This window comes from Dromiciops gliroides, chromosome 2 (genome assembly GCF_019393635.1).
Source record: "Dromiciops gliroides isolate mDroGli1 chromosome 2, mDroGli1.pri, whole genome shotgun sequence".
NCBI classification, from domain to species: Eukaryota; Metazoa; Chordata; class Mammalia; order Microbiotheria; family Microbiotheriidae; genus Dromiciops; species Dromiciops gliroides.
This window is the reverse complement of record NC_057862.1, coordinates 434,832,405-434,858,347: the sequence shown is the minus strand read 5'-3', so window position 1 is coordinate 434,858,347 and position 25,943 is coordinate 434,832,405. Positions and strand designations below refer to the sequence as shown.

The following is a 25,943-nucleotide window of genomic DNA, read 5'->3' as shown; positions in this document are numbered from 1 at the left end:
TCCTCTTTATTGCTGAGCCTCAGTCTCCTCAGCTGTGAAATGAAGGCGTCGGCCTCCGGCCTCCCAGGGCCGCGGCACTGCCCGAGATCCAAAGTCGCCGCCCCAGTTTTTCTATTGGTTGGGACTTGGGCTACGGGACCTTGGAGGTTCTAACACCTGAAAGCTCCGCCGCAAGGCAGTGAGGACCCAGAATCTCCATTCACTCCCGCACCCCCCCACCCCCAACCAGGAAGGAGCGAACAGGAGGCGCTGCACCCATTGAATGGATGGGGAAACTGAGCCCACGGGTACTGCACCCACTGAACAAACGTGCAGCCTCCGTCACCCCGGAAAGAAGAGACGGGAGTCCGGTGCTCCCACGAGGCTCCGCTCGTCCCGTGACCCGCTTCCGAGTCCGTGGAATCACGTGGGCATCTGTCATGTGACAGCCGGCTATGTTCATATCTGGGCGGGCTGCTCGGAGGAGTAGAGAGGGCTGCACTTAGAACACTTGGGATCATGAGTGCGGGGGTCCCCGTGTCCGCCGCCCGGCGGGGCCCCAGCCTCGCCTTGACCCTGCTGCTGCTGCTGGGGCTGGGGCTGGACCTGAGCAACGGTGAGGCCTGGGGTGAGTGACCCCATCCCCTCCCCTTCTCCAAACCCAGCCCCACTCTCGTCCCAAGCCCCCTTCTCCGAGTATTGCCCCCAGTTCCCAGAACGTCCCCAGAACCCTGCCCTTCATGCCAGCTCCCAAACCACACCCTCCCCCAAATACGTTCCCCAATCCCCGCCCCAGGGCCCGCCCCCCATCTGACTCCCCTAACTCTAGCCCCTTCCCCATCTTCACTGTGGCTATTCCAAACCTTCCCCTTCCCCCTCTCGGAGTGGACTTGACTTCCCACTGCACCCGAGCAGAGGGGCTGCTCTCGGGACGTTTTAGGCTAGTGCTGGAGGTACAAACACAAAAGTAAACTTCCTACAGCCAGGCCGAGGGCCACCTCTACTTAAACCTGGCCCGATCGCTGCGCTGCTGCCCCCCCCCCCCGCCCCCCGGCTTCCTCTTTACTTTGTATGTTCAGAGAGACACGGAGCTCTTCTTAAATATGATGCAACCTTCTTGAGGGCCTGTTGCATTTTTGTATTTCCCCATGCTTGGCACAGCCCCGGTATATAGTAGGCACTTAATAATTGCTTTTAAAAAATGCCCTCAAAAAAAAGGGGGGGCAGCTAGGTGGCGCAGTGGATAGAGCACCGGCCCTGGAGTCAGGAGTACCTGAGTTCAAATCGGCCTCAGACACTTAACACACACTTACTAGCTGTGTGACCCTGGGCAAGTCACTTAACCCCAATTGCCTCACTAAAATAAAAAGTTTTTTAAAAATTGCCCTCAAGGAGCTTCATTAACCCTCATTTTCTCTGTCTTTGCTGTAGTCTCTAATGAAGAGATGGGCCTTCTTCTTGCCAGGGCCCTCCTTCCATTTCACTCCAGATGGAATCCCCAGCCATTTCTTCTGGAAGCTTTCAGGATCAATCATTCCCTCCCCCAACCCCCCAGCTTCAATCTCTCCATATCTACTGATTCCTTCTCCACTTCTTATAAACATACCCAAACTCCTCCATCCTTGTTCACTTGACTCTGACATGTTCTCAAAATCTCTCTCTCTCTCCTCCCCTCCTCTGTCCCCCTCCCTTCTCTCTGTCTCTCTCCCTCTCCCCCCCTCTCCTCTCTCTCTGTCTGTCTCTGTAGCTCTCCTGGCCCCCCTCCCCACCCACTCCTAGAAAGGGTCATCTAACTTGTCTCCATTTTTCTACTTGCCACTTAATCATTTCTTCTCTGGTTGCTTTAAACCTCTCACTTTGCTTAAGTCCAGTTGCCTTTTCTAAGGGTTCATCCTTGGACTCCAGCATTTAAGACCATCAACCACATCCTATTCTTGAAAACTCCCTGGGCTTCCATGACATGTTCTTGGTTCTCTTCCAGTTTGACCAGTTCCCCTTTTGCTGGCTCATCATCTGTGTCCCACCTGATAGTGAATGGATAAACATGCATCGACTAAGCCTTGATTGTGTGTCAGGCACTGGGCTTAGTTATGAGTGTACAAATAGAAAAGTGAAACTGTTCCTGCCCTTAAGTAGCTTACAGAAAGAAAGGAGAGTGGTAGCCAAGGAAAGGAGCCTTGGTCTGTGTAGTGACAGAGACTGAGTGAATATGGCATATGGCAATTGACAGATTTGATGACTGTTTCTAGAGAAAATGATTAAAAAAAAAAGGAGAGGGCAGGGAGTTAGGGGAGAGCAGGGCAGGGCAGATGAAAAGATCTCAAGGAGGCATTTATTTTCTGGCAGTAGATAGTTGATTGGATGTGAATTGTGGTCTGTGGCCAGTTAGGTATAGACAGCACTTAGCTGGTGCTTTGGGGTTTGCAAAATGCTTTACCTGTCACCTCATCTGCTGCTTACAGCCCTGGAAGGTTGGTGCAGTTATTAGCCCTGTTTTACAAATGAGGAGACTGAGGCCAAAAGAGGTTAAAAGTGACTTGCCTAGAATTACACAACTGTTTGAAGCAGGATTTCAACTGAGGTCTTCCTGACTCCAAGTCCTGCCTTTTTTACTGTGCCACCTAACTTCCTGAAGATTTTATGTTAGCTGATTTTGTTTTTACTTAGCAGGACCTGTCAGCTGGAGGACAGTTTCAAAGCTGAGCAGATTAATTTGGGGGGCGAGAGTGCCAAGGGAGGGAGGGAGGCTGGCTTCTGGAAGTTCCATCTTGAAGCTGGCTGTTCTAGGTGGGGTGACATCTGCAGGGGAGGTAGCAAGATGCCCAGATAGACCCAGGTTTCCTGGTGGTGGATTACTGAATGGGAGATCGACATCCTTCGAAGCTCTGTACTGTGACCTCCTCTCTCCTTCTCTCTCCTTTGATAAGCTACTCATGGCCTTCTGGTGGTGGAACTGTTTCCACTAACAGGAGAAGGGGCGAAGGCAAGTCACTGGCGTCTTAAAACCAGTTGTTTTGGGCAGGTGGGGCTCGTTAGCCTTGGCAGACAACCTGCCTAGGGGAAGGAAACCCTGATTTTAAACCTCTGCTGCCTTGCGGCTATACCCATATATGGGAAAGGCTTCAGGAGTTAACCCCGAGGAAAAATCAGGAGTCAGAGTCCCTTAGGCAGTCGGATGTTGGACATCACATCCCTTTGGAAACTCCTGCGGCGGCACTGGTGCCAAATTGTATTGGCTCTGCCTCTCTTTTGGATCCACCAATGTTGAGGAGAGGGAAAACCTGCTGCATGGGCAACAGCTTGTTTTCCATATTGATCCGCCCAGGCCAGCGCCCTGGAAAGGACACTCCAGCTACTCCTCATGGGGTAGATACAACACGTGATGAGGCAGTTACCGGTTATAAGTCACTCAGGAGCTGGGGCTCCTCTATCGGGCTGCACAGCCACGCTGTGGCCTGTGGCTCTTCAAGGTGCTGATCCACCGTTGTCTGAAACTGATGGAGGCCTGCTACTACTACTACTAGATCTCATTGCTCCTCATAAGTTAAATTATCATCTTTATGGACCTAATTTCCCAAATCTCTGTCTCTATCCACACACACACACACACCCCTAATTTCTTTCCAGAGCTCTGGTGTCATGTTACCAGCTTCCTACTGGACAGTTCTTGGATCTCCCATCAATATTTCAGATAAAGCTCGGCCAAAACAAAATTTATTCTATTCCTCCCAAACCTTCCCCTCTTCCAGATGTCTTTATTTCTGTTTAGGGCACCAGTGTTTGTGACCTTCTGCTGTCTCTTAACTCTCATTAAAAAAAAAAATCTTAACCTGTTTTAGGATGTGTGTTTATAAATTTATTTATATCTATTTATCTGTTTGGGTTTTTGTTCAGTTGTTTTTCAGTGGTTGTCCAACTCTCAGTGACCCCCTTTGGGATTTTCTTGGTAAAGATACAGGAATGGTTTGCCATTTCCTTCTCCAGCTCATTTTACAAATGAGGAAACTGAGGCAGACAGGATTAAATGATTTGCCCAGGGTCACACAGCTAGTAATGTCTGAGGCCAGATTTGAATTCAGGGAAGATGAGTCTTCAGTGGCACAATCAATGGGCATATCTTGTCACTTTTCCCTCAGCAAGCTCTCTCCACTCATGCAACTCATTACTACTCAGGCCCTCGTTAACTCTCATCTAAACCAGTGCAGCGGCCTCCTCAGTGGGCTTCCTGCCTTCTCTAGATCATTCTCCAAACTGTTGTCCAATGGAGACTCCTAAAACAGAGGTGACCATCTTAGCACCCCCCCCAACTCAAGAATCTCCTATGGTTCTTTATTGCCCTGGGACAAAATAGTAAATCTTCAGCCTGGTATTTAAGATCTCCTACAAGCCATCACCTGCATTTCCAGTATCCGTATTACTTCCCTCTGCTAGCTGTTGCCTGTATCCTTATAGCATCTCATCTCTCTCCTCCATGCCTTTGCCCTGGTGTCTCCCCTCTCATACCTGTTCTCTAGGATCTCTAGGTTCCTCCACGACAGCTCAGATCTTTCTGGAGTACCTCAGCTTTATCACTCTCTACCTTTGGAAATGTCTTTTTGCCTCCTCTGTACCTAACTTGGATCTGTGGGTGTTATTGCTCTCCAGGAGACTGTAAGCTCTTGGGGGCAGGACTGTTTCATCACTGTATCCCCGGCACTAAGCATGGTACCTTGCATCTAAGCAGACCATGTTTGTTGAATTGAATTGAACCTCCTTCCCCAAACCTTTCCCACAAACTCCTTCACTCAGGACCTTCCCCAAACTTTGATGAGGTGGTGATTTCCTAGGACTATTAGAGAATTTAGAGGTCAGCCTCCTGGCATCTCCACCAAAATACATTTTCTGAACCTCCCTGAAATCCCATCCCTGCCCCGCCTCCCCATCTTTCCCTGTATACACATAGCCTTGCACTCAGCTCTCCCTCCCAGGTTATCTCCTTTCTTCTCCTAGCCCCTCGGGCTCTCCGCCTGTGCTATCACCACACGCCTCCCAGCTCTGGGTCCCAGCTCCCTTGGCTGGAATAGCTACTAACTCAGTGTGACTCTTCCCCAGTTCAGGGAGCCCCCAAGGTGGACTTCCAGGAACGATACTTTGAGCAGATTTTGGATCATTTCAACTTTGAGAGCTACGACAGCGATACATTCCTTCAGCGATTCCTGGTGACAGGTGAGGTCTGGCAAAGAAAAGCAGGAGCGGAGGACCCCAGCAGGAGGCCCTCCCCACAAAAGTAATTACCATATATATTTTGTTTGTACATACATGTACACATACACCTTGGTTAAGTAGCTGAGGGCCATTGGCAGTATGGGCAGTGGAAGACTCACTCCCCAATGTGGCTTTCTGCCAAACTGCCCAGCCAGGGGAGGCTCATGGGTGGGGAAAGCATTACTCCGGGGCCTTTAGGTAGAGCCCTGGGCTGCCCTGTAGAACATAAGCCCCTTGAGGGGAGGGACTCCCCTTCAACTTAGTCTTTTTCTTTTTTTTTTTTTTGCAGGGCAATGATGGTTAAGTGACTTGCCCAGGGTCACACAGCTAGAGGCCGAATTAGGTTTTTTGTTTTGTTTTTGTGTGGCAATGAGGGTTAAGTGACTTGCCCAGGGTCACACAGCTAGTAAGTGTCAAGTGTCTGAGGTGGGATTTGAACTCAGGTCCTCCTGAATCCAGGGCCAGTGCTTTATCCACTGTGCCACCTAGCTGTCCCCAAGCTTAGTCTTTTTTGAAGTTGATCAGTCTTGGGGCTTCTGGGAATGGGAGTGAGAAAAAAATCAGCTTCTGGTTTCACATCCAGATCTGATTTTGTTAAACTACAACACTCCCTTTCTGTGGAGGGGACAACCCAGGGTGTTTTCTTTGATGGTTAGAGAACGGCCTCTCTCTTTCTCTCGGTCTGTCTTACAGAAAAGTTCTGGAAGAAGGGAACAGGACCAATATTTTTTTACACGGGAAATGAAGCTGATGTCTGGGACTTTGCCAATAACTGCAATTTCATTCTGGAGCTAGCATCAGTTGAGGAGGCTCTGATCATATTTGCTGAACATGTGGGTATAATGTGCCTGTTTCTGGGGCTTGGGGCTTCTTCCTGGGGCAGGTAGCAGGAGGCTGACTCGGCAAGGAGAGGAAGAAATTGTGCCCCCATTCTCTCCCTTTGGTGTCTGTCTTGCTTCACATTCCAGCAGCTCTGCTTTTGTTTCAGCACATTGGCCACTGGGCCCAAGGACAGTCTCTTGTTTGGCCCACATTCAGACAGCCCTGATGGAATCTGCTTTTACTTGGGCTTTAAAAGAAAAGTTGCACCTTTAGTTATTTTCACCCAGCTCAGAATAAGATAGTTCTGTTTTGTTTACAATTAGAATGAAAATATTTTGACTAGTTTCTGGCACTTGAAGATGTAATCTGGCCCCTCGTGTTCTCCATTCCTGCCTTTTTCATATTTTCTTTCTTTCTTTTTTTTTTTGTGGACAGTGAGGGTTAAGTGACTTGTCCAGGATCACACAACTAGTAAGTGTCCAGTGTCTGAGGCCACATTTGAACTCAGCTCCTTCTGAATCCAGGGCCAGTGCTTTACCCATTGTGCCACCTAGCTGCCCCCTTTCTCATCTTTTGACATGCATGGGGCTGGCAGACATACCTCTGATGCTCAGGAATGAGGTTGAGCCACCCCTGTGCAGCGACTCTGCCAGTGACCCAAGTAAGAGACCTAGCAGGGAGCTGGGCTGAGATAGGATCCTCGGGGTTGCTCTGATTTCTGTTCTTACTCTACAGCGCTACTATGGAAAGTCCCTGCCATTTGGGGTCCACTCCACCATGAAAGGGAACACAGCCCTGCTTACAGTGGAGCAGGCCTTGGCCGACTTTGCTGTGCTGATCCAAACCCTGCGAAAGACGTACAAGGCAGAGGACGTGCCTGTCATCACCTTCGGAGGCAGGTACGGCCCTGCGGATCCACAAGTACCTAAGGGGCAGTGGCTGTTTCACCAGCTTAGCCTTTGGGGCAGATCTCAGAAGAAGATTGACTTCTGAGGTCAGCCCCACTGTCCTTCCAGCCTCAGATTTGTCCTCCATGTCCTCCACCGTGTCTGAAGTGGTGTCTGAGTGCCTGGCTCACTGGACATTTCCAATAGAGTAGAACACTAAGGAACAGTTGAGGGCATGTGCCTTAGCTCTCCAGCTTTTCCTAAACCACCTGCTGTGGTTTGGGTTTCTTGGGGATAAGCCAGACCTTCCCGGAATGAGTTTATACTCCCAGTCCCTGCCACCTCTCTGCCAATTGGTGACAGTTAATAGTAATGAATTTCGTGGGGCAGCTAGGTGGTGCAGTGGATAAAGCACCGGCCCTGGATTCAGGAGTACCTGAGTTCAAATCTGGCCTCAGACACTTGACACTTACTAGCTGTGTGACCCTGGGCAAGTCACTTAACCCTCATTGCCCAGCAAAACAAACAAACAAATAGTAATTAATTTCCTGTTGGACATTTTGAACTGGATATGCCACAGGCATGATAAACTCAACATGTACAAAACAATTATCTTTCCTCCCAAACCTTCTCCTCTGCCAGTCTTCCTTATTGCTGGTGAGGACATCATTGTCCTTCCAGTCACTTAAATCCAAAACCTTGCTCCTCCTTGATGCCTCCCCCTTCCCCTCACACATCCAGTATCAGTCCCTTTCTCTCCACTAACACAGCCCCCATCTCAGCTCAGACTGTCGTCCCCTTTGCCCTGGATTATTGCAGTTGCCCCCTTTGGAATCTTCCTGCCTTAAGCCTCCTCTGCTCTAAGCCATCCTTCCACAAAGCTGCTAGTGATTACATGCTCCTTTACTCAAAAAATTGCAGTGGCTCCTCAGTGCCCCCAGGAGCAAATATAAAATCTTTTGTTTGGCTTTAAAGATATTCATGACCTGGCTCCAGCCTGCCTTCCCTGGCTTATTACACTTTACTCACCCTCACATTCTCTCCATTCAAGCCAAATAGGCCTTCTTGCTATTTCTCATGCATGTCTTTCTGTTTCCTCTCTCTGGGCCTTTGTCCTGGCTCTTCCCCATACCTGGAGCACCTTCTCTCCCCACTGTTGCTGCTGCTTTTTTTTTTTTTTTAAGCTAGTGTTTATTTGGTGCTTTAAGGGGTTTTTGTTGTTGTTTTTTGCAGGGCAATGAGGGTTAAGTGACTTGCCCAGAGTCACACAGCTAGTAAGTGTCAAGTGTCTGAGGCTGGATTTGAATTCAGGTCCTCCTGAATCCAGGGCTGGTGCTGTGTTCAAGGCTCAGTTCAAGCACCATATCATACATGAAGCCTTACCTGATCCCTCCAGCTATCACTGCCTTGGCTTCAGAATTCTCCTATGGGGCAGCTAGATGGCGCAGTGGATAAAGTACCGGCCCTGAATTCAGGAGTACCTGAGTTCAAATCCGGCTTCAGACACTTAACACTTACTAGCTGTGTGACCCTGGGCAAGTCACTTAACCCCGATTGCCTCACAAAAAAACCCAAAAAATCAGAATTCTCCTATAACAATTCTGTCTCTACCTGCCCATGTACATGTGCCCCTCAACAGCCCGGCTCCTCCACAGCAGGGGCTTTTAATACACTTCTTGGCCCCAAATTGGTGCTTTATGAATGCTTATTGATTGACTGATGATACCTGCCTTTGGAGAATGATTTGTTTTTCTCATGATGCATCATTTTATTTAATCTTCCCAATACTCCCCTGAAGGGAAAAGAACATCCCTGTCTCCAGATAAAGAAACTGAGGCCCAGCCAGGCTAAGGAGACTTTCCCCAGGGTCAGAAGCACTTCTTCTTGGTTCTAAAATTCTCTCCTGGGGGCCACACTTCTGCTGCTCTCCCAGGCTTGGGGGATTAACTGCTTTCCAGGCATGGAAGTGGAAGAATATGTATATGGCACAGATATTTCTGTGGAGTAGGCCTTGAAGGCTGGGTGGAATTTAGATAATAATAGAAGCTCACAGTTCAGAAAATCATTTCCTCCCCCTCATTCATTGAGGTAGGTACCACAAGTATTTATAACCTCTGTTTTATAAAACTAGGGTTGGCCGGTGGGATTGAGCCTAGTTTTTCCAGTGGGATAATAAGGGTCTGGGCCTGGCAGGAGTAGGAGTGGATAGAGTGTGTTAGAGGGAGATGAGCCTGGTGAGGTTCCAGAGGCAGGCGTATCTCAGGCAGAGCCTCCTCCTGTCGCCTCCCCAGTTACGGAGGGATGCTCAGCGCCTACATGAGGATGAAGTACCCCAACCTCGTGGCTGGAGCACTGGCTGCCAGTGCTCCTGTGCTGTCCATCGCCGGCATTGGGGACTCCAGGCAGTTCTTCAGAGATGTCACTACGGTAAGTTGGCCCTTGAGCAGAGGCTGGCGCCTCCTGGCATCCTGCAGTCAGCAGCCCTTGAACGACCACATATTATACTCATCTGCGTACTTGCAGTATCCCATGTGCTAGCATGTAAGCTCCTTGCAAGCAAGGACTGCTTAATCTTTGCCTTGAAATGTTGGATTAAATTGAATTGGAGTTCTCTTTCACAGCTCACCTCTGTGTCCTGCACTGCCATGAGAAAGGGCACAAGGTTTGGCTTGTAGCAAGGAATAGAGGGGGGGACTCACATGCTCTGGGGGTTTTTCCTCCAGGACTTTGAGAACTACAGCCCCAAGTGTGCCCAGGGAGTGAGGGAAGCTTTCAGACTGATCAGAGACCTGTACCTACAAGGAGGTAACAGTAATCATTCCTCATGTCTCTACTTTCTCATCTACTAATCTATCTGGTCATCAAGCATCTCTGAAATAGAGGCAGAGCAGGTGCAGTTATCCTCATTTCACGGATAAAAAACCCGAGGTCCCATGTCACTTGCCCAGGGGGACAGTGAGTGGGTGGTGCCAGTCTTACGTCCTGATTCCTAGTTCAGTGCTCCTTCCCCTGGACTGGACTGCCATAGGCTTCAACAGACCTTCCTCCATGTAGTGAGGAAACTGCCCAGGAGTCAGGAATCCCTATCTCTCTCTCTCTCTCTCTCTCTTTTTTTGGTGGGGCAATGGGGGTTAAGTGACTTGTCCAGGGTCACCCAGCTAGTAAGTATCAAGTGTCTGAGGCCAGATTTGAACTCAGGTCCTCCTGAATCCTGAGCTGGTGCTTTATCCACTGTACCATCTAGCTACCCCCAGGAATTCCCATCTCTCTATGAGAATGTTGCTGCCTGGACTTTGAGCCAGCTGAGGGGAAGAGGTGTGCACTAGACTCAGAGTGTCATCCTAACTCCTTTTTGCTCAGCAACAGTATCCCCTTGGGATGCGATGACTAGCACATGCCTTTTCTTCTCTTCAAAGCCTTTGACAGAATCAGCCTGGAAATGGGGACTTGCACCCAGCCCTCAAATGACTCAGCCATTACGCAGCTGTTTGAGTTTGCCCGAAACGCCTTCACCATGATCGCAATGATGGACTACCCTTACCCCACTGATTTCATGGGCCATTTTCCAGCAAATCCTGTTAAGGTAAGGTATCCCAGGGCCATTGGATGAGAGTGTGGAAGAACTTCTGCCAGCGCTGATCCCAACCTGAGCTGGGGACTCTTGTTCCTAAATAACAAAATCCCAGCAGATGGAAGGAGGCAGGGAGAAGTGGCCTGGCTGAGCCTTAACAGTCTTTGAGCCTGTGGCAAGATGCTCCTGAATAGGTCTGGGGCTACAAGAGTTTTCCAAAACAAGGTTAAAAAAGGACAATGGGGTACAGCTAGGTGGTGCAGTGGATAAAGCACCAGACCTGGATTCAGAAGGACCTGAGTTCAAATCCAGCCTTAGACACTTGACACTTACTAGCTGTGTGACCCTGGGCAAGTCACTTAACCCCAAATGCCCACCCCAAAAAATTAACATTAAAAAAAAAAACGGACAATGAATCCAGGCTGACACCCAACCACTTGAAAGCTCAAAACTTAAAGGATTGAGAATTGAAAGGAACCTTATAGATCATCCATTCTTAAACCCTCAATTTTACAGGAGAGGAAACTGAGGCCCACAGATGTGAGATGACTAGCCAAGGGTTACATAGGCAGTAAAAACAGAGCTGGGATACGAACCTAAAGCTTTTAAATAAGAAATATCTGTTTCATTTGTACAATCACTTCTCCCATTGCCTTCATAATAATCCAGGGTATGAGCCATCCCAGTTCTATCCCGGGGACCAAGGTTCCCTCCTGTGTCACTAGAATTATCCTCCCAGTTTGTGCAGGAGACGATGAGAGGAAAGACCGTGGTCCTGGAAGTCTTGTGTCCGAACCTCAAGAGTTCCTGAACTCTGCTCTCTGCTGAGATAAGTAGGGCAACTGACCAGCATGTCTCTTACCAGGTGGGGTGTGATCGGCTACTTGGAGCACAGAATCAGATCCAGGGGCTCAGGGACCTGGTTGGTAAGTCTTCAGATTCCCTGTGGTGAGTGAGGTCTGGGAGGCAGCTGGGCAGAGGGGAATCTGGCCAGTCTCCTCCCTCAGTAACCAGCAATTTCAGACGTAGGTTGAACGGCCTGTTACTGGCCTGGTGTTTTTGGTATTCTCTAAGAACTCAAGTTCAGGGCTGGCTTAGAATTTCATGTTCCTACAGCAAAGGAATGTGAACAAGAAACTCTGTTTCATGGTGGAATGCCGGCACCTTCTGGCAAGCTGTTCCTGGGGGCCCGGGTTGTGGGCAGAGTCTTTCTTTACTGGCACCCCCCTGCCTGAGAGGCCCAGCAGAGAAATGAGGAGAAGAGGGCAGAGTTGATGATAAGGTGGGTGAAAGAGGAGCAGTAAGGAATAGGGAAGAGTAGAGAGAATCTGGCTCCTGCCTCAACATGGAGAAGAGCTGACCTCATCAAGAGACTGGGTCGTGCTGGACAAGACCTCATAGCACCTCAGTGGTGCATAGAGTGCTGGACTGGGAGTCAGGGAGACTGAATGTTCAAATACTCCTTCAGATACCTACTAGGTGTGTCACCCTGGGCAAGTCATTTAACATAACCTGTTTCCTCATCTATAAAAATGGGAATAATAGCCCTTAATTCATGTGAGGATCAAATGAGGGAACATATGAAGTGCTTGCAAAACACTAAGTGTTATATCAGTATTTGCTGTTAATACTAGCACAGATCATCCTAGTCCTGCCCCATCATTTTAGAGAGGGGCAGTGATTGGCTCCCATCTCACCCTGATGGCTCGCAAGTCAAGGGAGGTACATGTGTTGGCACTGTCTCTGGTCACGTGGCCCTGAAATCCATAGGGAACGTCAGATGGGGTGATGACCCTTGGCCTCTCCCTCCGTCCAGGCCCCACGGGTCTGATGCTGTGCCCCAGCCTGCCCCTGTCATCTCTGTTCTGGGTTGTAGCCCTGCGGGGCTAGTGATGCCAAAGCCCAGGACTCCCCCCTCTACATGGCCTGCTCAACAGCTCCACTAATGCATCTGGATTGAATTGTATTCATCTTTATTCAGTAGTTCATTGGTGCCCAGGTGGGCACACTGATGGTCAGAGAAGGGAGGCCAGATTAAGGTGGGCAGCCTTTCTCACCCACCTACTGTAACTTTCCAGTTTGCCTCATCTGCTCTTCATTGGTAACTGGAAGGTTCAGGCTGGGTTTCTCTCTCCTGTGGGGCTGGAACTCCATGGGAGGTAGAGCAAAGATGCAAGAAGCATGATCCAGCAGTGGCTGTGGCAGGAAGCCCACCTCCTGCCAGGCCCAGCCTGCTGGCTTGGACACCAGGACTGTGGCCTCCTTGGTCCTGGTGCCCAGAGAGCCTCCACCTGTGACATAGAGCTGGTCCTCATGCCCAACCATGCTCAGCTGACAGCGGCCCAGGGAGATGAGACGCAGGACTGTCCACTGGTCTGTGCTTGGGTTGTAGCACTCAGTCTCAGCAACATGGACCCATGTCCCTGCCTGTGCACATGAGTGGTTGTCAGCCATGTCTAGCTGCCTGTCCTTGGGAGTGCTACAAGTTCCCAGTTGGGAGACAAGGATTCTCATGGCCTTACACCGTAATGGGACTAAAGCACTGGCTATCAGGAGACCTGGGCTCTGGCTCTGCCATGAGCTATCTGCATGGTCACAGGCACTCCTTTGAGGCCTGTTTGTTCACCTAGAAGATGGAAATGGATTCGGGGTTGGGGTGGGTTACAGGGCTTCATGGATGGCCCGCTGTGCACCCCTTGCTCAGTAAGTTAAACTCAACCTTCCTCCACCCCCCAGCTTCTCCCCATGACACTCACTGGGTTGAGGGTCCGGCCTCCAACACAGAAGAGGGTGTTTCTGGAAGCTGCAAGGCTGTGTTCACAGCGGGAGAAGGTCAGTGGGTGGTTGGGGACCCAACGGTGCAGACGGGGAAGGTAACTGCTCAGTAGGTTTAAGGTCTTACCTGAAGAGAAGCCACCTTGGGTAGGGAAGGAAAGAAACAGGCGAGGCAGGATAGAGAAAGTCACATAATTCCCACCCTCCGGGGCACTCTAAACACCCCACGTTTTAATAGGGCAGACATTGCAGCCTGTCCTGTCTCCCAGATTTATCATCTGCTATAAATGCCATGGTTTATATAAACCAGGAATTCTCTCCCTCCTTGCCTTCTTGCTTCCTCTTCCCTCCATCCATCTGTCTGTCTGTTGGCATATATATACATACACACCTATATATGTATATAAAGGGTTTCCCAAAAGTCTTAGTATCAAGTGCAGTTTTAGGTAACTTTCAATATGATGAGTTTCCTTTAATCTTTTTTTTGTTTGTTTGTTTGTTTTGTTTTTGGTGAGGCAATTGGGGTTAAGTGACTTGCCCAGGGTCACACAGCTAGTAAGTGTTAAGTGTCTGAGGCTGGATTTGAACTCAGGTCCTCCTGAATCCAGGGCCAGTGCTTTATCCACTGCGCCATCTAGCTGCCCCAATTTCCTTTAATCTTTTAAAAAAATTTTACATTAAAAAACCATTGTTGGGAGAAAGTATGCATAGGCTTCACTAGGGGTCCCTGATAAAGAAGGGTTAAGAGCCCCTGATCTAACCAACCCCACCTGGGAGCTTGCTTTATGTTTTCAGACGATGCCACCTTTTAGAAAGTGAATTGCTTTTGTTTCCCACTGGTAAAGAAAGGCTGGTGTGTGTTTGGTCCCCAGACTTGTTCAAGCTCCCATCAAGGGTCAAAGTTTGGGCAGTGTTCCTGTCTGAGCTTGGCCTCTTTCTCTCCACCCATCCTTCTGCCCTCCCCTCCCCCTTCCACTCCTCAGTTTCTCCAGCTGGCCAGGGAAGGGGAGCCATTTTTCAGTTAGCTCACCTGCTATATAGAGAAGGCCTTCGTGTGTGGTTCCAGCATGGTCAGCCACAGGCACAGGGAAAGGCACCAGCCATTTCCAGCTGTCTCCAGTGGGCTCATAAGCCTCCACAGTACTAGTGAGCTTCCCCAAAAGTGTCCCGCCGCCTACAGCCACAATAGCCTCACCCAGTACAGCCCCATGGAATCGGCTTCTCCTCTGTAGCATGCCAGCTACCTGCAGCCAGGTACCATGCTGGGGGTCAAATCGAAATACCTAGGGGTCCAGGGAACACTGTGAGCAGGGTTTGTGTTCCAAGGGATAGCCCTTCTTCCCTGAACCCTCCCTCCTTTTGGATGCCCATGTTCACCCACTCAGAAGGGAAAACAAACCCCAGTTATTGGCCGGAGGGACCGCTTGGATTTCAGGCAGAACCTGCAGTATAGAACTCCCCAGGCCTGGGATCCCCAGCCTGAATGACCAGGAAGTGACTCATGGTGAGTTTGGGGGATAATGAGGAGGGCATCACTGGGCCCTGACTTCCCCTCTCTCCCGTGTCAGGCTCCCAGCCAGAGAAGCCCTGCAGTTCGGTGACTAGGACTGCAGAACATCCCTGCTTGGGAAAGTCCTTCACCTTAGTAAAGGCCAGTGGAAGGGTAGGGAGGTCTCCCCAGGACGTTGGATCCTGGCTCTCTCATGCATGTCTCAATGTTGCTGGAATCACACTCTCCAAACCAGGGCTGTGTCCACCTCTGCTTCTACTCTAGGGCCTCATGCAAGGCTCTCACCTCATTGGATGGATGCTGGCCAGCTGGGTCAAACTTGGATTGGCCTCCCAGGATATAAAGGAAGCCACTGAGCACAACCACAGCATGATTGTATAGTGGTGTGGCCAGCTTCCCCATTTGCCTCCAGGTCCCATTAGCCAGCATCATGGCCCACACATCCCCACTGAGCTGGTTGTTGGGTCCACGCCCTCCCAGGACAAGCAGAGTAGGGACATTGGCTTGTGGGCAGCCATGTTCAGTCTGCAGGGCTGGCTGGGCACCAGCATGCATGTGGTAGCTCAGGGCCTTGGGACAGGTGAGATCAGTCTCCATAGTGGATGTGGCCTGGACAGGGCCTTGTAGCTCTGTGGGTGACATCAGTGGAAAGTGGAGCCACCCCAACATCCTGGTGGCCTCTGGGAATCTTACAGGGTTTTTCCCCAACCAACTCACAATCAACTCAAACACTGTTGGCTCTTCAGCCCCCTGCATCCCCATCCTCTCCAGCAACTCACTCAGTGCATCCTGTGGCAACTCCTGGACATATTGGTCATGCTGAGGGGCTTCAGCGACCTTTCCAGGTGGGGCTGTGGTGGTGCCTTGGAAGGCGTAGCACAGCCGAATGGCTTCACGAACCAGTAGGACCTCAGCCGCCTGTAACGTCTCCCTGAGGTTGTCTGGTGAGAGGTGCAGCTTCCCGGAGTAGATAAAGTTGAGTACGTTCTCCAGTGCCCCAGGCTGAATGCCCTGCAACTGGACGGTGGCCTCCAGGCCTGCATCATCCAGGAAAAGGGCCCGGCAGTAGCCACTGGCTGAGGCCAGGATCACTCGGTGGGCAGGGAAATGGACACCACCAGCTTCAAGGGTCACATCACACAAGACCCCCAGCCGCCACATATCTCCAACACCTTCTAACAGCTTCTGGGGGTATGTGGCTGACACCATGGGCTGAGCCGCTGACATGGTCCCCAAGATTGTGTCTGACTTTGCACTCTCCAAGCTCCAAGCCTTCTGGGGAGTTCTTGTCAACAGAGGAGAGAAAAAAGAGGGTCCCGTGACTGCCTTTGGCTTGTTTCAGCCAGGGACTTAAATGTCCTCGGGCAAGCCTGGACCTGTCTCCTCTTGCTAGGCATCGATGGATCGGGAGAGGCAATGTGCCTGCCTCCAGCAGTGAGCAGAGCAGAGCAAATTAGCATTCTGGGTGGGGGGTGGGGGGTGGGGCCTTGAGGAGCATAGCCTTGGAGGCTGGATGGTCTCTGTTAAATTCATCTGTAGCCAAGGGGGCTGGGAGGTGCTTCATTTTGGGGGTATGAAATTGACTTCCAAGACTTTCCAGTCCGGTACTTAAATTCTACTTAAGAGAGGTAGCCAGGGCAGGCAGAACTCTTGAAACACCACTTGGGAGGGTGGGGGGAACCTTGGATGTGCAGTAGTACTGAAGTTAGTGGGAAGAAAAGAAAATGTAATGAGTCTTGTCCATTAAATTATTTGAAATGTGAAGTTCTCTTACAGCTCTTAACACCCATGGGGCCCAGGCACTGCATGCATGTTCCAAATTCTTTTCATCCTCTTAGGGCTGCTTTACAATGCTTCCGGGACAGAGCCATGTTATGATATCTACAAACTTTACCAAAAGTGTGCTGACCCCACAGGCTGTGGCACAGGCCCCAATGCAGAGGCCTGGGATTATCAGGTACAATCTGGAGGGTGGGTGACTGGATGGAAACTCTGCCTATAGTGACCCTACTCTGATCTGTGTTTTGGGATGGGACATTTTTCAGGCCTGCACTGAGATCAACCTTACCTTTGACAGCAATAATGTAACTGACATGTTTCCTGAGATCCCATTCACCAGTGACCTCCGAGAAAAGTACTGTTTTGCCAGGTGGGGTGTCAGGCCCCGGAAAAACTGGATGCAGACCAACTTCTGGGGGAATAGTAAGTCACTGGTCACCTCTCACCTACTCTGTTCAAACTTGTAGAGGTAACATCAGTTCATATTCCATGGGTTGGTTCTGTTTTACCCTATCATAAGTGCCCCAGCCTACTTGAGGCACCCCCCCCCAAAAAAAAAGGAAGGAGATGAAGAAACCAACTATAATTCCTCCAGGCATGCCCCTGACCTCAGGATTGTGCAATCTACCACTGGGATTTTCCTGACCCCTAATATGCAAATAGACTTTCTCTTCCCAGTGTATTAGTTTTATCCCTCGCTTCTTTTGCTCATACCCTGTCTATCTCATTCAGATCTCAAAGCTGCAAGCAACATCATATTTTCAAATGGAGACCTGGATCCTTGGGCAGGGGGTGGGGTAAGTATCTGGTAAGCCCAAGCTTCCACGTTCATGCAGGATAAGCCATCCCCCTTCCCTCTACAAGGTTGGCAATAGGGCTAGGCACCAGTTTCCACTATCCTCAAGTACTTTTGCCATTGATCTAATCCAGTGACAGGCCTAGCTTGCCTAACCCCCTTCAACTCCCATTTGCTCCCATTGTGGTAGGAACCAAACAAGGCAAGCTCAGCGTTCCCCATAGGACTGACACATAGGGCTGTGGACTGAATGAACCTCTTTTGTCTTTCTTGACCACCTTTGCCTGGGTGTGGAAAGCACCCCAGAGATTTGGTGTTGTACTGCCTTGTATGTCATTAATGCCAGTCCCCATCTTTTTCTAAAAAATCTACAACTTTACAGTGGGGTTTCCTTCTTCTGAACAGATAAGAAGTAACCTGAGCTTGTCCTTGCTCTCTCTTACCATCCAGGGCGGAGCTCATCATCTAGATCTCAGGTAAGGGAGCATGGGCTTCTTGAATTTCTTCTCAGTCTATATTCTACCCACCAGAGGGAAATCCTATCCTGAGGAGAATTTGGAGAATCTGTCTAGTTTCTAGGGCCATGGTGGATGATGCCCAGGGGTCAGCTCAAAGCAAGTGGGTGTCTAGATCTAAACGTTCAAAACCAACAGATTTTTATAAAACATTTTATTCAACTGATCCAACAAATAACTAAGAGCCTATGATGGGCAAAGAACCTGCGAGAATGCACACAAATAAAGCAGTTTTGCCTTCAGGGAACTTTAACAGGCTGACTAAAATGACAGTATACAAGGCTTCTTAAATTTTTTCCACTTATGACCCCTTTTCACCCTAGAAATTTTTACTTGACCCCAGGTATCTAGGTATATAAAATAGGTATACATAACCTTTTACTGTTGCCAAATTTTTCATGACTCCCACATTCAGTTACATGACCCCATGTGGAGTCAAGACCCAAAGTTTAAGAAGCTGGGGTATAGTACAAAGTAGAACAAAAGTTTCACAAGAGATGAGAAACTGCATGGTGTGTTAAGGAGACAAAAGTTTACCTGGAGTCAAGAAGTCCTGAGTTCAGTTGTGCCTCCTACATCTGTCTGGGATAGCAGCCAAGTGATTTAACCTTTTGGTGCCTCAGGCATCCTCTTAAGACAAAGGGGCAGAACAGTTGCCATTCTGCTTGATAGAGTGGTTTTCCTACACCAACAAAACCACTAGTCTGGATTCCTTCTCATTGTCCCCCTTTCACCCCCAAAAGAGATGAAAGGTGCTTGCAGGCAGGGGATCAGAGAAGATTTCATGGAACTGACATCTGAACAGGATAAGGAGGGTTAAGACAGGACAAGGTAATGGCTTCTTCAGTAGGTTGAAATAGATCTTGGGCACTTAAGTCAAACATCTAGTGGATGGTTATTATGTGCAAGGCAACTTTGCTCAGCGCTGGGGATACATACACAACAGAAACATGGTCCCTGCCATCAAGGAGCTTGTATTTGAAAGGAGGGTTGGGGAGGGGGGAAACAACACAGAAGGTGCTCTATGGGAACATGGTAGTGATGCTGACTCTTGGCCTTTCCTCAAACTGGAGGATCCCTGGAGAAGGGAGCCAAAGGGCAGCGGGAAAAGGCAGCTGAAGCAAGGTGGCAAAGTCTGGAGTGTGAGTCAGTGGTTAGAACATGAAATAAAGGGGGCAGCTAGGTGGCGCAGTGTGGATAGAGCACCGGCCCTGGATTCAGGAAGACCTGAGTTCAAATCCGGCCTCAGACACTTGACACTTACTAGCTGTGTGACCCTGGGCAAGTCACTGGTTAACCCTCATTGCCCTGGGGAGGTAGGGGAGAACATGGAATAAAGCCAAAATCACTAGATTGATCCTAGGGTTTTGGAAACACTCTCAAGCCACAGCCTCTACCCTTCAGTTCTACATGACTCTTCATAATCCTATTTCCCCTTTTCTTACTAATCCCTGAACTCACTTTTCCTGTCTTGTGTTGCCTGTTGCAGAGGGTCCAATCCAGCAGACCCCATCTCTGTTATTGAGGTTCGGAAGCTAGAAGCTGCATATATCCATGAATGGGTGAAAGCAGGAAGACATTAACAGTAACATGACCTCTAAAACTTGGAACCAGCCGCCATCATATTGTGTGGGACTCTACCTTCAGTGCCAGCCAACAGGATGATTTCTAAAGCCAGGCCTAAAGTGGGAGGTTTAGATGTTCATTCATACTCAGGGTTAAACTTTCAAAGTCCTAAGATTGTGTCAGACAGGGACTACTGCTTGATAAGCTCAGCCCGCTGTGATTTTTTGTTTGATATTTTGCTTTGTTAACTCCCTGAGCAGTATTATCACAAGGCTTGGCACGTGATCTCCAATAGTCCTGTGGCATCTGGGCTGTAAAGAAGTAACTGTACAAAGGGTTCCCTCCTAGCTGTGCTTAACAAAACCTCCCTTCCCTGCTGCTCCCATACAGCCTGATATTCCATTTTAGGGAATCTGGGGGAGGAGAGGTGAGTCTTTCCCTTTTTGTAACCTGTAAAAACAGAAAAAAACCACAAAAAATCCTTAACCTTTACTAGGGTAAGCTTTTTTTTTTTTTGGTGAGGCAGTTGGGGTTAAGTGACTTGCCCGGGGTCACACAGCTAATGTCAAGTGTCTGAAGCCAGATTTGAACCCAGGTCCTCCTGAATCCAGGGCTGGTGTTTTATCCACTGCACCACCTAGCTGCCCACTAGAGTAAGCTTTTACATTATTCTGGTACCCAAAAGATAAAGGAATTTGAAGTTAGCCCTGGGTATCCTCTGCCAGCTCCATCCCACAATTGAAATTGAAAATTTCTCTCCCCCACTTCTGAATAACAAATAGTACCATGCTGCTACAGCAGCCTAAGCAAGAGTGAGGGTTCAGGACTCAGGAAACATTTTACCTAAGGCTAATGGGAAAGGAGTCATGCCACATTGTCTCTGTGTAATGAAGGGCAATAAAATTTCACCTGGGTTCTAGCCTGACCTGTGTGCTCACTGTTCATTGATCACTCATACAATGTGCCAGGCACTGCCCTAGTAAGGATATGTTTTCTACAACTCTATGTGGGGTACCCCAATAGTCAGTGTAGCTTTAAAGTTCTAAAGCTTAAAATCACGCTTTCAAATGAAAGAAATGAGGACAACTTAATGGAAGCCAAGGATTCTTTGAGGTTGAAGTGATGAGGGAGTATTCCATGTATGGAGATAGCTAGGAATACACAGAGGAAGATGTCAGAACAAGTTCTGGGGAACACCTACAAGTCCCTCTTGGCTGAAACATGGGTGCTGTGAAGGGGAGTACTGAGAAATGAGGTCAGAAAAATATGGTATCCAGGGGCCAGACAATGGAAGTCCTTAAATGTCAGTCTAAAGAGTTAATATTTTATCCTGTAGGCAATGGGAAGGAACCCCATGTGCTCCAGAACAAGGAAGTAACCCAAGTGGGAATGAGGAATGCCAAGACCACCCAAGGGACTTAGGGCACCTAGAGAATTCTACCAATTCTTGCATTTAGACTTATTTCTATGACTAGAAATATAAACACCTGACTCCCTTTCAACCATTTAAATCCTTTAAGATTTACGAATTAGACAGTGGCTTCAGTGGTTTGAAGAGGAGACTGTGGAAATAGCTGGCTTTGCAACATACAAAGTCATTTTCTCAAGTTAGAGAATGGTGTGCATATGTGTATGTATGGCTTTGGTTGGCACATCATCTTGTGCCATCCTAAGGAACATCCTATGGTTTTCTATGTTAAATAAGCCTCATATACTGAGCCCTGCAGATGCTGCTGCTATCTCTTTCCCTGATATGCTGAGCCTAACTATAGCACATATGGTCAGATAAGTAGATCATTTTAGCAGCTGTGTGAAGGATGAATTGGAGAGTAGAGAAACCAATGAGGTGCTAAATAATGACAAGTGATGAAGGCCTATAAGAGGGTGTTGACCATGATGGGATATAGATGCAAAAGATGTTGTAGAGATAGAATTCACAAGACTAGGTAACTGGATATGGAAGGGAGGAGAAATGGAAAAGTTAGGGAAAACTATAAGGTCACAAACTTGGAACACTGGGAGGATGCTGCCAACCTCAACAAAAGATAAGGAAGTTTGGATAGAGGACAGGTTTAGGAAAGGGTGATAAGATATTTCATTTTGGGACCTATTGGGTTTGATAAATCAAGCCTATATGCAAAATCTGATACCTGATAGGCAGTTGACAACATGTGACTATATCGGGACAGTGATGAGGGCGAGCTCTATAGACTTGGGAGTCATGTGTGTAGAGATGACCAAATTGTCTTCTCTACTGACTTTTCTTTTACCTAAATGGGACTTGGCTTTTGACATATGGGTACAGATGATTCCCATCCCAGGAGCCATCCCCTACTTTTCTAAATTCACAAAGGGTGATCACAGAGATAGCTACCTTCCAGTATACCTAAGTACATATAAGTAAACAAGCAAAAGCACATATCCAATCACTACCAAATAGTGAAAAATATGTAACAAAGAGGGATACTTGAGTTGGGGAACTAGAATTCACCAGAACAAATGACCAGAAAATAGGTGTTGAGGCTTTCAAAGAACACACCACACAAGCTCTTAAAATAATTTATAAGTTTAATAAAATGTATAATATAGAACTCCATTATTTGGTGATTCAGAACGTAGAATAAAATTCTCCCCTTTCCCCACAAGACCTAGAGTTTCTTTTGCACATTAATTTCTGGGTGACAAGGTGTAATAGAGTACACTGGCCTGTGAGTAAGGAGCCCTGGGTCCTAGCCCAGGTCTTTTGATTCTAAGAAATTCAATGCTTTTTACATTCTGTAAATCTACTTTTAGCAGCATCCTCCCACATTAAGGACACCAGGGCACATTCTCTCCCTTTGGTTGAAGATGAGGGCACTGGAGATCAGGATGCCACCCAGTCATTTAGTTTTACAGCCAGAAGGGACCACAGAGATCACCTAGTTCAATTCCCTCCACCGAGAGCCAGAGACCATGTGCCTTGCTCAAGGTCAAATGGATACTGGCAGACCTGAGGCTAGACCCCATTTCTCCAGACTCAATCAGATTTTCAGTGTTCTTTCTTCACCATGCCGCCTCCCACCTGAATGGTCCTTAGGGAACAGTTCTGGCAGGAGAAATTAGGATGGGCTTTGTTGATAGAAGTAAGAATTAGGAGCTTATCTGCAGAACTCAAGATACCATGAACTTTCTTAAAGTTTACATAAAAATAGCAAGTATCTTCCTCACTAATTTCCTCCCCAAAATGAAACACTGAAGTGAAGGAATACAGAGGTATGCCAATCTGGTTCAATTCAGGCTTATTTTTGAGGAAGTCATCCAGGGAAAGGGTGCTTTCAATGAACCAAGAAAGATCAGAATCAATTCTGCCGGCACCTCCCCTCTGACACAAAACACAAAAGAAAAACCAACCCAAGTAAGCAACTGTTCCAGGAAACAGTGGTGGTGATAGGATGAGTTAGGGAAAAGTCATGTATTTATGTAAAGAAAAGGAAAAGACACTATTCATCTAACCTCCCACATTCTAATAGCACTTGGCATGTTTTTTTTCACAGTGTACAAAAGTCCCCCAACATAGACATAAACCAGACTTGGTTTGCAGCTTGACTGAAAATGGCTTCCATGGTCCAGCCTCTACACCTCATGGGAAAATTCATATCATTCCCAGGGCCTACCTATTTGTAAACCCCCATCCTTCTTCCTAAGATTTTAAAAATTGGAGACCACATATTATCTATTCATGGCAAGATGTCCCTAACTTCTACCATCAAGGGCTTTATGACATGTTCAAATAAATTCTATTTACGGCAGAGAGGACTTTACACATGAGCTATTGTCACAAGGAATGATAAAGTGTTGTCAAAAATTACGTGTGGTCCCACATAGTTGAACAGTTTCATCCAACTAGGGAAGAAAGCTCATGCCTACTTAATGACAAATAAATATCAAATGTGGCAAGCTGTTTCCCAACTTGCAGAAAATTGCTATTTTTTTGGTGAAGCAATTGGGGTTAAGTGACTTGCCCAGGACCTCTCTTTCCAAAGAGAAGACTGCCAAGAAATTAAAAGCCTCTTGGTTCACAGGACACCTGCTACCACAATACTCCCCTTCTGGGGTACTGTGATCTTTTCTCACTTTTATGTCAGCTACAATTCCTATTCAATCTATGCACCTTTGGGGGAAAGAATGCTTTAAAAAACTCATTTGAGGATTCCATGGTTAAATTATGTAATTTCAACAAGTGAACCCAAAAAAGAAATTGTCCTTTAGAGGAAATGTCCTTTATCCCATTTACACAAGCAGACCTATTAAAGGAAACAACCTAAGCAAACAGACAATCCTTTCAATATAAATGAGTAAGACATTACAGGTTACAGGAATTTACAAAGGCCTGGATTAAAGCCTGGTGCACCCCAGTGAGGGGATATGGCAAAAGGAGAGAGGAAAGTAAGACAAGGCTGAGTTAAACTAACTACGCCCTCCTAGCTCAGCACCACAAAGCAGCCTTTCCAGTCAGAATACCTGAGTCTAACTGATGCAAATACAAATGTATGAGCAATTTTTGACTTTGTTTCACATTGAGTCTTACATGTTAAAAAAAAAAAAAGTACACAGCTCTAAAATTATATACCACGGAGCCAAACCAGCAGCAATATCCATACTTAACTTTCCACAAGGATCTCCATGTCCTTCACAGATACATTCACAGTGCTTCCTGAATGATACTAGAAATGCTTCTTAAGCCATTTCCCTTTTCAAATGACCACACTGTTTTGTCTCAGTGGAGTGAGATCAGAGTGCCTGGAACCACTGCTGAGCACACTGTAATCATCTGGTGAAGGTGGAATGACTTCCTGCTTATTCCATCTCTAGGTCAAACCTTAACCCAAAACTATAAGTTTCTGACTTATTCTTTCTCATTTTAGCTGAATCTATGATCTGAAAACCTGAGGGGAAAGAAGCCCCTAAAGCCAGTGTGCACAATCCCCTGAATCAGGGACTCCTAAGGAAAATGGCACAAGGTGACTTAGGCCCTGGTGGTCCCTTTAGACCAGGCCTCCCACCTCCCACTACTTCAGCCCTGAGTCGGATTTCATCTGGCTCCCAGCAGCTGGGTGCAGCACACACTTCACGGCTGGATTTCTAAGAATGGCTGATTTCTCCAAAGTGGAGAAAGGCTTTCCCATATTTGGTCCTCCAGGAAGGCCTGAAAATTGTGCTGTGTACGACCCCTGCTCACCTGGGAAAGGCCCCATGACCAGGAGAAGTTGTCCCCCCTCCACCAGGGTCTGTTTCTCCTGGCTTTCTGTTAAGCTGGGGCCCAGATGGGAAGAGGATGAGCCTCTGTATTAAATACATATTGGTCAAGGTTGATGAGGTCCATATCATCAGAAAAGAGCAGAAAAAAATACTTGAGGGTTTCTCCCAGAAAGAAGCTTTCCATCTTATCTCTTGGCTGTGGGTTGCTGGGATTCTGGACATTATCGATAGAAGAATAACCACCTGCAGGAACCTGCAAATAAAGAGTCGTGGTGTTGTCACTTTCACCACAAAACCCAGACCAGAGCCATAATAAAACAAAAGTGGGCAAAACACCTGGAAGCTACTGCTAAGCTAAGAGGTTCATATTTACACTATGGAAACCTATCTAGGAGTTATCTCAGATATATGCAAATTAACTTTCTGCCTAGGCTAGAATGGGAAGTCGTCAGGGGATCAGAAAGAGCTTTGGAAGGGAAAAACAATCCTCCAGAGTGTGAACTTATAACCAACACAATCCACACTCCCTCTCTGAAGCAAAGTTTAAAAGCAGTCATTTCAGACCATAATACACTTTACAGCAGGCATTTTGCAGTGTTTCAGAAAGGTCACTAGGGAAGAAAACAGTGCCTTGGAGATGAGCCCAAAAGGTCAACATTCATTCAACTATAGACCTTAAAAATGCCAATTCACCCAACAAAGCCAATGTAAATCTTCTGTGAATTCATCAAAAGTTTCCTTTTTGGGGGCAGCTAGATGGTGCAGTGGATAAAGCACCAGCCCTGGATTCAGAAGGACCTGAGTTCAAATTTGGCCTCAGACACTTGGCACTTACTAGCTGTGTGACCCTGGGCAAGTCTCTTAACCCTCACTGCCCCATTAAAAAAAAAAAAAAGTTTCCTTTTTCAAAAAGAGCCACCCATCCAGCAATCCCTTCCGAAAGATCATTCCAGGGAAATTCCTTTTACCCCAAATTATGGAAAACAATAAAACCTCTCCTGGCCCCAGGATGTCCCAGAAGCCAGTGGGCTGCAGCAGGAAAACCCTGCCATTATTGAGGTGGGATGAGGAAGGGAACAAGCATCTATTAAGCACCTTACTATGTGCCAGGAACTGTGCTAAGCACTTCACAAATATGGTTCATTTTATCTTCACAGCAATCCTGGACCCTTTGAGGGAATGCTAACGAAGCAAGAAGTGTATTTTCCAGTAGAGGAAACCGAAGCAGACTAAGGTTAATAATGTAACTTGTACAAGGTCA

The 25,943-nt window shown here is 47.8% G+C and overlaps 2 protein-coding genes across 4 annotated transcripts in view; one reads left to right on the top strand and one right to left on the bottom strand.

Moving 5' to 3' along the window:
- The first annotated feature begins 260 nt into the window (after positions 1 to 260).
- Positions 261 to 20,369, top strand: DPP7 (dipeptidyl peptidase 7). Of its 3 annotated transcripts, none has more exons than XM_043988250.1 (14): positions 261 to 607; positions 5,071 to 5,184; positions 5,917 to 6,056; positions 6,781 to 6,944; positions 9,224 to 9,359; positions 9,656 to 9,737; positions 10,349 to 10,515; positions 11,369 to 11,429; positions 13,240 to 13,335; positions 16,627 to 16,745; positions 16,834 to 16,990; positions 17,300 to 17,364; positions 17,769 to 17,839; positions 19,368 to 20,369. In XM_043988250.1, the coding sequence occupies exons 1-14, from the start codon at positions 499 to 501 to the stop codon at positions 19,459 to 19,461; spliced, it is 1,575 nt and encodes a 524-aa protein (XP_043844185.1). In that variant the 5' UTR covers positions 261 to 498; the 3' UTR covers positions 19,462 to 20,369. The 3 variants fall into 3 exon arrangements, with proteins under 3 accessions (XP_043844185.1, XP_043844186.1, XP_043844187.1); XM_043988251.1 differs by having other exon boundaries at positions 262 to 595; XM_043988252.1 differs by lacking the exon at positions 13,240 to 13,335 and having other exon boundaries at positions 263 to 607.
- A 1,625-nt stretch (positions 20,370 to 21,994) lies between these two features.
- Positions 21,995 to 25,943, bottom strand: part of MAN1B1 (mannosidase alpha class 1B member 1) — a 36,814-nt gene continuing 32,865 nt past the window's right edge. The window contains exon 13 of the mRNA XM_043983534.1: positions 21,995 to 24,935. Within this exon, the coding sequence (XP_043839469.1) occupies positions 24,732 to 24,935 (204 nt within the window). The 3' untranslated portion in view covers positions 21,995 to 24,731. The remainder of the gene's footprint in view (positions 24,936 to 25,943) is intronic.